At 37.5% G+C, this 12,758-nt stretch overlaps 1 protein-coding gene across 2 annotated transcripts; it reads right to left on the bottom strand.

Annotated features, from left to right (window-relative positions):
* Positions 1–6,252: 6,252 nt before the first annotated feature.
* On the bottom strand, positions 6,253–8,453 carry LOC132305536 (glutamate decarboxylase 4-like). 2 transcript variants are annotated; one of them, XM_059803169.1, is made up of 5 exons: positions 8,364–8,453; positions 7,825–8,223; positions 7,505–7,719; positions 7,092–7,398; positions 6,253–6,992 (listed from the first exon to the last, which is right to left on the bottom strand). In XM_059803169.1, exons 1-5 carry the CDS (start codon positions 8,451–8,453, stop codon positions 6,528–6,530), a joined length of 1,476 nt encoding a protein of 491 aa, XP_059659152.1. In that variant the 3' UTR covers positions 6,253–6,527. The 2 variants fall into 2 exon arrangements, with proteins under 2 accessions (XP_059659152.1, XP_059659151.1); XM_059803168.1 differs by having other exon boundaries at positions 7,825–8,230; positions 8,368–8,453.
* Positions 8,454–12,758: the final 4,305 nt, after the last annotated feature.

The following is a 12,758-nucleotide window of genomic DNA, read 5'->3' as shown; positions in this document are numbered from 1 at the left end:
AAGTCCCTCGTTCAATAACAAAAGAAGTTTTCTTTTCGTCAACTGGATCCATGGTGATTTGATTATAACCGGAATAAGCATCCAGGAAGGTTAATCGCTCGTATCCTGTAGTGGCATCTACCATTTGATCAATCCTTGGCAATGGGAAACTATCATTTGGGCAAGCTTTGTTCAGATTAGTGAAGTCAATACACACTCTCCATTTCCCATTCTTTTTCTGCACTACAACAACATTGGAGAGCCAGGCCGGGTACTGAACTTCTCTGATGAATCCTGCTTCAAGCAATCGATCTACCTCCTAGCTATAATCTGATTTCGTTCTGGAGCAAATCTTCTCTGCTTCTGCTTCACTGGCTTTGCATTCGGGTCCACATTGAGGGAATGGCAGGATACAGAAGGATTTATCCCTGGTATATCTGAATGGCTCCATGCGAATACATCTGTATCCCGAGTCAAGAAATCAGTCAACTCTAGTTTTTCCTCTTCAATAAGTCTGGATCCCACCCTTGTTGTTCGGTCCGGCTTCTTATAGTCAATCTTCACTTCATGAAGGGGTTCTGTGATCAGAACTGGTGGCTCCTCCTCCCCATCTCTGCTGGGAGGAAGTTCCTGTAATTGCTATTTTGGACTGGCAGAACGAATGGGATTTTTCCCTTTTCCAGCAGATTTCAAAGTCACTAAATAACATTCTTTAGCTGCAACCTGGTCCCCATGTATGTCAATCACCTTGGTCCCATCTAGACCCAAGCATCGCATCACTTGATGCAAGGTTGATGGGACGCCCTGAACTCTGTGAATCCATCTTCTGCCCATCAAGAGATTGTAGGATGGATAAATTTCCACGACCACAAAACTCTTAGTCAAAACTCACTTAGCAGCTTGTACTGTCAATTCCACCATTCCAATAGGTTCCACTCGCTTCCCATCAAATCCGAGCAACGGATTTACTATGGGTTTGAGTTTTTCGGGTTCGATCTCAAGTCGGTCGAACGTCACCCTGGGCATGACATTCGCACTACTTCCTGGATCAATCAAAACTCTTCGAACCAGGCATTCTGCAACCGTCAGACTGACGACTAATGGATCTTCATGAGGAATCTGAATGCGTAGCAGGTCTGTTCTGTCGAACTTTATCGGTGTGGATGCGTTCTGCTGGTGCAAAGCATGCACATTGCCAATCCTTCTTTTCAACTGGGCCTAACGTAACCGCTTTCTGATCAACTCTTCTGACTCCGTTGTTTGTTCTGGTCGGCCATGAATTGTATTTATAATCCGAACAGGCTGAGAGTTATGTTAGTTCGGCCTCTGGTTCTGCTTGATCTGCTCAGCCGGGCAGTTCTGCGCTTGCGCCAGACCTTGAACATAGCTTGCAAATTCCCCCTTTGCGATTAGCATCTCTACTTGCCTCATTAAGTTCTTGCATTCGTTAGTCTGATGTCCAAAATCACTATAGAAAGCATAATGTTTAGTTTGATCCCTCTGTTCAAGAGGTTGTCTGATTGGTAAAGGAGGACGAAACTTATCTTTATTCTCTTGGTATAGCCTTGCTAAGGTGACTCTGAGTGGAGTTACTGATTCCTCCTCCCTGGGCCTTTTCTTCGCCTTCCATGAGGTATGACGTTGTGGCTGAGCTTGTTTCTGCCGGATCTTGGCTTTGGACTTCTCTTCCATCGAAATAATTGACGTCTTCCTCGAATTAGTTGCCTCTTCCTCCTCAAGACGAACAAAATCGTCAGCTCTCTCGTTCAGCTCGTCCATGGTCTTCGGCATATTGACCACCAAGCTGGTGTGGAACGGTGTCCCCCGGTTCATTGCGAGTTTAAATACTTGGACCGCTGTGGACGGATGACACTCCATTACCATGCTTTTAACGAGGTTGAACCGGGTGAGAAAAGTTTGGAGCCGTTCATCCTCGTGCTGCTTCATTGTGAAAAGGCTTGATACATCCTTAGCCGAACGTTTATTCCCGTAGTACTGGCTTATGAACTTATCGCATAAGTCCTGGAAACTAGCGATTGAGCCCTGAGCCAGATTCTTGAACCAATTAAGAGCTGGTCCAGCCAAGCTCGTAGGGAAGCATTTGCACATCAAAGGATCATTGTTAGTATTCAGAGCCATTTTCAACTGAATGTGGTAGATGTGATCGACCGGATCGGTTGTTCCATCAAACAGAATGAAAACCGGCATGTAGAACTTCTTCGGATTCGGCGCGTTCAGAATTTCATCAGTGAACGGAGATGCAACCGTCCTTGCTGATGAGCGCAATGCTTCGTTTTCCCTTGAAAACCGTGACACAAGCCCCCGATCGGCAGATCTCCTTTCTGAACTGTGGTAATCAAATGTTGCTATTGAAGGTCGGTAAGGTGGATTGAATAACCTGTCCTCCGCAAACTCACTTCGCCATGGTGACGCACCCCTATGTTCATACGCCGGTGCTTCCTCCTTCATGATCCGTTCACGATGTGGTTCCAGATGAATAGATCCTTCTCGATCCTCTACTCAACGGACATTCGGAGGCAGATCGGCGATTATAACTTCATCACGGCGTGGATCAACACGATTGACACCTTCTGGATCACCTTGACGATCACCTTGGGACGGTAAGGCTCTCTCTCCTTCAGGAGGTGGCCTCGGAATTGCAGGAGCCTCACGACGTTCCATTCTAGCTCATAGCTCAGCATTTTCTTTCCTCAAAGCGTCGAGCATGTTCATCAGCTCATCGAGCTTCGTCTGCTGGCCGTTCTCCAAAGGATTTGAGTTCGCCTCTTCGATCATCATTCCAGATCGGAGCAAAGTCATTAACTGCAGATTTCTTAACCAGATCGGAGTTCCGCTAACGCACACACACCAGATCTAAACTCACACTTGCTGAATTCAGTCCACTACTGGCCGGATTCAGTAATCACAACAGATTGCAATTGTGCAGTTCGCCGGATCAAGCACAGATCTGATCTGCGTGGATCGGACACCAACTTCTCGAAATCAACCGGAGCCTGGACTCATCGAGACAAATCGTATTATCGCCAATGTTGATTCGGCTTTCACAGATTAGTCGTCTTCCTCGCAGAGTGCTTTGAATCGAATCGATCTGGAACAACATCAATCAATCTTTCCTGTTTTTCCTACAGACGGCGCCAATTGAAAGTACAAAGAATTTCCCCCAATTGCTGAGAGAGAAATTTTACACTCCCAATGATTTCTAACCCCTTTTTCCTCTCAATTTCCCTTATTTATAAACGGTTACTACCTCCTCTGGCGACCTTATTTGTTGTCTTTTGCCTGGACTCAACTTCTCTCATTTTAATATGGGCTTCTGCAATGACTTCATGGATCTGGGCCCATCCAGCGTGAACTTGCTCCATCTTGGCTATCCATACCCGACCCATCCTTTGCAATACGGATCATACCAAGCCCTGGTCATTTTGGTGTCCTCACTGGCCTAAAAAGATAGGGTTGAAGTCATCAAGATCGACTAGTGTGTACATATAAAGATATGTGGGTTGGAAAGAAAATTGGCTTTGAGGCCAGCGGAATAAGCCAAACATTTTGGGGGCTATATAAGATGCAAGCATTTGAGGAGTAACTAAGGAAAAAAATTTACCAAAAAAAAATTGATAATTACAAAACTAAGAAAAAATGAGAGAAACTATTACTAACAAAATAAATTTAATAAAACTGACACACTTTTTTTTTTTTTTTTTTTTTTTTTGTGTGTTTTAAGCTGATGATTGGTCAGGAGTATGGGCACACATACCAGTTAATGCGATGATGTGAGCCTTACTTAATGAATACAAGTTTTAGCATACAATACGAGAAACTTATCACATTTAAGCTGATGATTGGTCGGGAGTATGGGCACACATACCAGTTAATGCGATGATGTGAGCCATACTTAATAAAAAAAAATTTAAGAATACGGTACTAGAAACTTATCACATTTTACCACCTTTGCTGCGTACCCACCGAAATTGACTCGATCCACTCCACCGTCCATTTCCTTCATCTTATATGTTCGTGTCTCTAGAAAAAGGCTAGGTAATGGTGTTTGAAACCCGCTTTAATAAATAGCATCGTATATGTTCGTTTCTCTAGAAAATTTTCGCCGTCAAAGCAAACATTGATAACTTTTGCTTTAAAAATGCCAACATCGACCCAATTAATTGAGCAGACGTGTGTCACATTCTTCATCCCAAGTCAAATTAACAGAGATGACTACTTCTTGGTTCATACGTGAACTCAACTTGGAGATAAAAATAAATAAAATAAAATAAAAGAATCAAATTCCTTAGCTTTTTCCAGATGATCGATAAAGTTCTAATTTCCTCTTCTTATTTTTATTAATGACTTTTTTGTTTTAACCATGGTCAACATTTTTTTTTATAGAAAACTGGATTAAACAGGTAATTCATTATTTATGCATTTTCTTCGTTTCCTGTTATATATTTATATCTGTACTATTATTAAATATAAAAAGAGTTTAGTACACTATTTATTTATTTACTAATTATAATGTCTTATTCATAATATAAATTTTTCCTTTTTAAAGATTCTACATACAAAATTATTCTTATATTTATAATATTATTTATATCAATAAATATATAAATTAAAATAATTCTCTTACTAATAGAATGTAAAAAATTCCACAAAAAATTCTACTTGCAACGCCGGAGATGAAAATCTTTGCAAAAAAAAATGTAATTTTTATTAACACGACTAATAAATAACAACTATTACAAAAATAAAAATAATAAAATCAAATTACATGAATAAGTTAATTGTTAAATATTTTAGACATGCAAAGAAAAAAAAAATTGGCTATAATATTTGATAAGATGTGAAAAACTCAAGTAAAAAATTAAAATATTTAGATTGAATTTTAGTTTCACCAACCATATTTTTAAAAGAAGTAAAACTGAATTAAATAAAATTTGTTTAGAGGCAATTCATAAATTAATTTGATTAGTATATTTTATGATAGATATGACTATGAGAAAAAATAATAATAATAATTATTATTGAATATAAAATGAACTTATAAATTTAAAATAGGTATATTTTAATATAGTAGTAGAAGTAGACTTGCACATATTTTATAATAAATTTTTTTTTTTCTAGGCCAAATTCAAATGACTTGAACCTATTCAAAGAATTGAGAACAGGTTCAAAAATGACAGAATGTTTTCTAGGCCAAATTCAAATGGCTTGAACCTATTCCAAGAATCATGAACTGGTTCCAAGGTTCTAGGCACTGTTTTTGGTATATTCTGAAACATACCAAATATGGAATGTGGCCTAACCTTTTTAGATTCTTTCCTAAAGTATTGTTCTTACCTGTCTCGAATGATCTCAGTCATGGTAACTTTGAACAACCTTCCAATTTATACAGTTACTGTCGATTCGGATATGGTAACTTGAATTACAACTCCACAAGGACTTGTTTTTGACACCGAAAATTACCAATTACAGAATATATATTTTTTACAATCTTTCCAATATATATATCTTACAAAATTTGTCAAAGAAACAATTATATCAGGTGGTATGGATTTTAGTTTACATAATATGCTTTATTCTTTTTTGTATAGATCGCTCTTCTTCACACACACACATATATATATATATATATATATATATATATATATATTTTTCATATTGAAGGAAATACGTTTTGCTTTTCTCCCCCTAGTTCTACTCCCTTTACAATCGGCGTCTAATTCCACGAGTCTCTCTTTTTTAGTTAGTCTTTGTTGTTAAAATGTAGCCAAGAAGTCAGAGATCTAGAGACCTTGTTTAAGACTCAATAGAAAGTGTCAAGCTGCTTCAAGACGCTCCGGTCTAAGCTGTCTTGGCTCTCTCTTTTCTTATCTCTGGTCTATCTCATCAAGTACTAGCTCCCGAGTGCCCTCCTATCTAAAGATATTTACTGAGCGGCTTTCTTCAACAGATAGGGAAAGATCGGGTTGTTGAAATCTTTCTTGAGTGAAAATCCTCTTCTGCGGGACTACTCAGTCCGAGATGCCCTGTTCGTCAATACGGCTTTGCTTTTTTACCACGGCCAAGGTCTTTATTGGCACCGGCTGCGCTGGGGAGTTTACAGAAGAGACAGTCTCTCAACCCCTTTTCGTGTAATGTTGGTGGGAGATCGAGTAGGAGGAACAAACAAGACACGAAAGAGAGAAAACAGAGGAGACTATGAATAGGCAAGAAACGAATAGGTAGCAGTTTCCTTAAACAGATGTTACTGATTTTTCTTTTTTTTGTCGGGAAAAATAGCAGTACTCAATATATGGCAATTTATCCAAAAAAAAAAAAATGTTCTCTTGATCATCACTCCAAGAAGAAGAATGTTCCTTTCATCAATTAGATGAATAGATTCTCTTTTATTTATTGAAAAAAAAAAAAAAAAAAAAGTAGAAATAACAGTATGCTTAAATTCTTCCACAATAAAAATAATTAAAAAAGTGTTATCACATGTCCAATAGTGTCATAACAACAACATTTATGAGTATTTGTTTTTGTATCTTCTAGCAAATAACCTTGGTTTTCCTATCCACCACAATCTTCTTCTTCTTGAGGATGCCATTACTTTTCACTTTCAATTGAGGAGTAGCAGTAGTAGTGTCGGGGACAGAAACCTTGGCACAAGTTATTAGTCTTGCAGGCATGGAATCTAGCTCATGGAGGACCTTAGTGATGTCAATGACAAGGCGCTCTGCCAGGGTGTGCGAGAAGTCTTCCCTTACCACAACACGGAGGACTGTGATATGTTGTGCATCCGCAGGCATGGTGTAGGCCGGCACTATCCAACCGAACCTACGCAGCATGTGTGAAACCTCAAACTCATCGTGACGGCTGTTGTCCTTGAGAGAGAAAGCCACCAAAGGAACCCCCATGTCCTTTGAAACAATGTTGAAGCGCCCGGTCTCCTCCAATCCTTTTTTTAGGACTATTGCATTATCACGACAGTTCTCCATCACATTTTGGTAACCCTAATCATTAAATAAAAAAACAAGTCATTAATTTTTGTCTTGAGTTCATGAATCATGAGTAAGCAATACACATCCATATATCATTAATTAGGATCTCACCTCAAAACCCAAGCGGATTAATTGGTAATATTGAGCAATAACTTGACTAGAACCTTTAGAGAAATTGAGGGTGAAGGTGGGTTGTTCAGCTCCGAGGTAGTTAATCTTGAAGATAAGTTCTTCTGGCAAGTCCTCTTTGGTCCTCCAAATAACCCAACCAATACCAGCATATACAAGCCCATACTTGTGACCGCTCACATTAATACTCTTCACTAGTGGAAGACGGAAATCCCATTCAAGCTCTGGATAAATAAATGGAGCAATGAATCCACCACTGGCTGCATCAACATGGATTGGTGTATCCCATCTGTCAATGTCAAATTAAGTCGCAAACATGGATTAGACAATTATGCAAACACACACACACACACACATATATATAATGTACATATATAGCTTAATTAATGAATTACCCAGTTTGCTTGTTCTTTTCTACCAAAAGATCGTTCAAAAGCTTGACATCTTCAAATTCTCCGTTGAGGGTTGAACCCAAGATAGCAGCAACGCAGATGGTGTTTTCATCCACCAATTCCACAGCTTTTACAGGGTCCATCACATAGTACCCTTCCCTCAGCTTCACTTCCTTCAGTTCCACCTCAAAGTAATTTGCAAATTTCTCCCAACATACCTATATTTTTTTTATATATATATATATAATAAAAAGATTAATTTCTGATATATCAGAATAAACAAATATAAGGTAATATAAATATAATTAGACATATTTATATACCTGAACATTGGCCCCTGTGACTATGTTGGGTTTGTCGTAAGGTTTGCCCTGGGCTTTGCGTTTGTTCTGCCAGTTTCTCTTGAAAGCAATGCCTGCGAGCATTATGGCCTCTGAGGAACCCACTGTTCCTACTCCGACGGCAGTCTCAGAATCTCCGAGTGGAGCATTGAAGAGATGAGCAATGATGTTGACGCATCGATTTTGAAACTCGGTGGTAACAGGGTACTCATCCATGTCCACATAGTTCTTGTTAATCGCATCCATCATCAGCTTATTGCACTCCGGCTCCATCCATGTTGTCACAAACGATGCCAGATTCAGCCTCGGGTTACCATCTAGCATCAGCTCGTCGTTTATTATCTGATACGCTGCCTCCTTCGGTATCGAATTCTCCCCCATCTTAAACCTTTATTATCAATTAATATACATGTTATTTCCAAACAGGAGACACAAACAATATATAATCATATATGCATGAAAAAAAAGAATGAACTAAGAAATATATATATATATATATATATATATATATATATATATACGGACCTTGGAAGCGATGATCGAACGTAACGAGAAGCAAAGGTGGAGTGGACGGAGACATCTGATTCTGAACCAACCTTTGTGAGAACCATGGTTGATTGATGGATGCTACTGATTGATGGTAGATCAAATTTTTTTTTGAGAGAGAATGATCCATCAAACTGGTATTTATATACAATAGAGAATGATGTATATAGAAAGAGATTATATATGGAAACACGTACGTTGAGGTTGCTTGGGAAAGACGAAGACCAATTTTGGTATTTATAAGGGTGAAAAAATAGGTAACCAACTCTATACACATTGTTATGCAAGAATTACGTACTATATATAGATACACAAATTCACATAATATAATATAATATATATATGTTCTACTACGTGAGAACATATATGGAAGGAGCTAGGCATGAACTTTCCTTTGAAAACTTTAGCTCCAAGAATCAAAACTAGGAAAAGTTAAACCATTCAAAGTAAGGGAAGTCAAGAAAACCAAAAACGTTGGCGGCTTTTATTCGCGGGATTAAGTTGGGCATTCTACATTGTTTGCCGGTTTAACCCATCTTTCCTTTTTTATTCCTGCTTCTTTTTGGGGAGTCATAATTCCATACCTTTTCAGCTCTTCAAAGACACGTGTTACCAGTTAATGCAATGATGTGGGCCATGTTTAATGAACACGAGTTTTAGCATCCACCTTTGCTGCGTACCCACCGGAATTGCAAGGAAAAAGAAGAGGACGACTCCACTCCGCCGTCCATTTCCTTTGTTTAAATTAATACTAGCATCCTATATGTTCGTTTCTCTAGAAAAAGGCCAGGTTTAATAAATAGTAGCATCGTATATGTTCGTTTCTCTATAAAATTTTCACCGTCAAAGTAAACATTGTTAACTTTTACTTTAAAAATACCAGCATCCAACCAATTAATTGAGCGTTACGTGTGTCACAGTCTTCATCCCAAGTCAAACTAACAAGATGACTTCTTGTTGGTTCATACATGAAACTCAACTTGGAGATAAAAATAAAAAAAATAAAATAAAAGAATCAAATTCCTTAGCTTTTTCCAGATGACCGATAAAGTTCTAACTTCCACTTCTTATTTTATTAATGACTTTTTGTTTTAACTATGGTCAACAATTTTTATAGAGAACTGCATTAAACAGGTAATTCATCATTTACGTATTTTTTTCGTCTCGCTATTATATATTTATTTCTATATTATTATTAAATGTAAAAAGAGGTTAGTACACTATTTATTTATTTATTTACTATTTATAATATCTTATTCATAATATAAATTTTTCTTTTTTTAAAGATTCTACATACAAAATTATTCTTATACTTATAATATTAATATTATTTATATCAATAAATATATAAATTAAAATAATTCTCTTACTAATAGAATGTAAAAAATTCCACAAAAAATTCTACTTGCAATGCCGGAGATGAAAATCTTTGCAAAAAAGATGTAATTTTTATTAACACGACTAATAAATAACAACTATTAAAAAAAATAAAAATAATAAAATCAAATGACATGAATAAGTTAATTGTTAAATATTTTAGACATGCAAAGAAAAAAATTGACTATAATATTTGATAAGATGTGAAAAACTCAATTAAAATATCACTTATCAAAAAAAAAAAAAAAATTTAAAATATTAAAATATTTAGATTGAATTTTAGTTTCACCAATGATATTTTTAAAAGAAGTAAAACTGAATTAAATAAAATTTGTTTAGAGGCAATTCATAAATTAATTTGATTAGTATATTTTACGATAAATATGATTATGAGAAAAAATAATAATAATAATAATTATTGAATATAAAATGAACTTATAAATTTAAAATAAATATATTTTAATATAGTAGTAGAAGTAGACTTGCACATATTTTATTAGTGTTACAAAATTATTTTACATATTAGGCAAAATCTATATAATAAACATGTACAAATTTAGAAAATATTAATTGTGTCGCTTGAAAGTAGATTATCCCCAACAATGCATCCCAAATTCCAATCAAATACCAGTAAACCTGTTTCCACCAAGCTTATTTTAGAAACTATGTAAATATATTATGGTTAAAAAAAAAATAAAAAAAAAATAGCATCATAACTCAAAAATTACAAAAGAGGCACAACTAAGTGCTTGCACGCATTGCAATCCAACGAAAATCCTGGACTCAACACCATTTGAACTCATCTGCATTAAACAAACATTTAACGAATTTGAAATTTTCATTACAAGTATCAAATGTCTTGTTTATAAGAAAATAAATAGATCATTTGTGGAGGAAAAATTCCCCACCAACCACAACATACCACGTGGCAATAAAAGTGCAGCATATTGTTAACTGAAGCCACCCAGAAGCCCATTATCAGTTGGGAGTCCAATAACAAAAAGTCCACAAACATGTCAAGTCGGCCCGATTAACGAAGGAAGCTTCACTTGACATAAAATGGACCAAGGGTCAGCTCGATCACGGTTAGCTCATAACTCCATAACGCCTGCCATAAAAGAAAGAGGCGCACGATCAGTAAGTATAAACACCCACGTCTAGAAAACTGCCAATAACGGCTCCATGTAATTCTCTGCAAAAAGATTATAAATAGAGCATGAATGAGAATGGAAAGACATCGAATTCCCATCATTGTTTCTCTCTTGAAAAATTGTCTACTATCACGATTCAAAAAAAAAAAAAAAATTTGTTTACTATCTTTTCCATATCCCATATACCTTCTTTTGATTTATTTCTTTAAGTGTTTGGGTGTGAGAAATTGCACCTACACTTTGGCGCTGTCTGTGGGAATTCATTACAAAAAGTTCATTTTCTACCATTTTCATGCGACATCGCTTCGGAATGGCAACATGATCAGATGCCGCATGAGCACAGCAACAGGAAATCATGCAAACAATGCGTGAAGAGATGGAAATACAGTTTGACGTCCTTCGACAAGCCAACGAAGCTAGTACTGAATAGATCAATGCACTAAGGCAGTCTCATGAAGCCAACATAGCGCAAATTAACGCTTTGCGCCAGGAAAATGAAGGACTTCGAAGCAATGCTCGGCAGAATGATCTATCGATCGACCCACAACCCGAGCGTCAGAACGAAGACCCTCCTTTGGCATCGGGCTCAACAACCCTCCTCTCTAGCAGAGGGTTCCACGGCAGCAGTTTGACGGAACACTTGACGATGCCGAGGAAACAACAAGTTAATCCCCCATCTCAGGAAACTCCACTATGGGAGGGCCACGAACCACCAAGGTCCCACCTTCAGATGATGCCGCTTCAGGTGGAAAGGAAGCATGGGTCCCGGTTGCCGATCAACAATCATCGGGAAATGATTTTATCGTTAGGTTCCGATCGAAAGGAAATGGATGAACGAATCAAAGGGCTGGAGGCCTAAACACCTGAGGACATGGCGAGAGAATTCACTGCATCAATAGTGAAGACTCCTTTTATGGATGAGATAGAACGGGTTGTAAGACCCAAGAAGTTTACAATGCCGAAATTCATCAAGTTCAATGGGACTGGAGACCCTCTCCAACACCTCAATCATTACACTCAAGAAATGACGCTAAAGGCACACAACGATCCGTTCATATGCAAGATATTCCCATCCAGTCTGACAGGGGTAGCCTTGGAATGGTTCAAAAATCGCCCGTGCAAATCAATCTCGAACTTTGAGATGCTATGCATTGCATTTCTTGCCCAATACTGCGGGAACAAGAAACAGAAAAAGACCATTACCAGTTTCTTTACGATTTGACAAATGAAGGGAGAAGGCTTGTAAACATTTCTCACTCGATTTAACATAGAATCCTCAGGAATTCCGGATTGCAATCAAGATATGACCATAGAAACATTTAAAATAGCCATGGTGCAAGGTTCACGTTTTCATTCTTCTCTAGTGAAGAAGACTTCGGCTAATATGTCAGAGTTGAATTCACGAGCACAAAACTACATCAGACTAGAAAAAAACGAAATAACTAGATAATAAAGAGCAACTTTGGTCACTGTAGAGAGCCGACCAAAGAAACGACCGAGCATTTCAAGGACCCAACGTGAACCCCCGAGCATCGAGGGAAGAGCCCCTGAGAAAAAATCTCGAACAGCTGAAAAGGTTACGCCTCTTAAAGTGACACTGGCTAGATTAAACCAAGAGACTAAGGGCAAAAACATTTTTCAGATCCCTCCATAGATCAGACAACCAATGGAGCAAAGAGACCAAAGTAAGCACTGTGCATTCCATAGTGATTTTGGATACTTAGCCAATGATTGCAGGAGTATAAGAAGGCAAGTGGAGGCACTAATGGCCAAAGGCAAATTGGCAGACTACCTGATTAACCCGGGACAACAAAGGCAACCTGAGCGAACTCGTCCAACTCC

Source organism: Cornus florida, unplaced genomic scaffold, assembly GCF_030987335.1.
Source record: "Cornus florida cultivar Cherokee Brave unplaced genomic scaffold, ASM3098733v1 CherokeeBrave_3.0.0_Hap2_Chr04, whole genome shotgun sequence".
Classification (NCBI taxonomy): domain Eukaryota; kingdom Viridiplantae; phylum Streptophyta; class Magnoliopsida; order Cornales; family Cornaceae; genus Cornus; species Cornus florida.
Note: the sequence above shows the minus strand (reverse complement) of the source record. Positions and strands in the feature narration are given on the sequence as shown.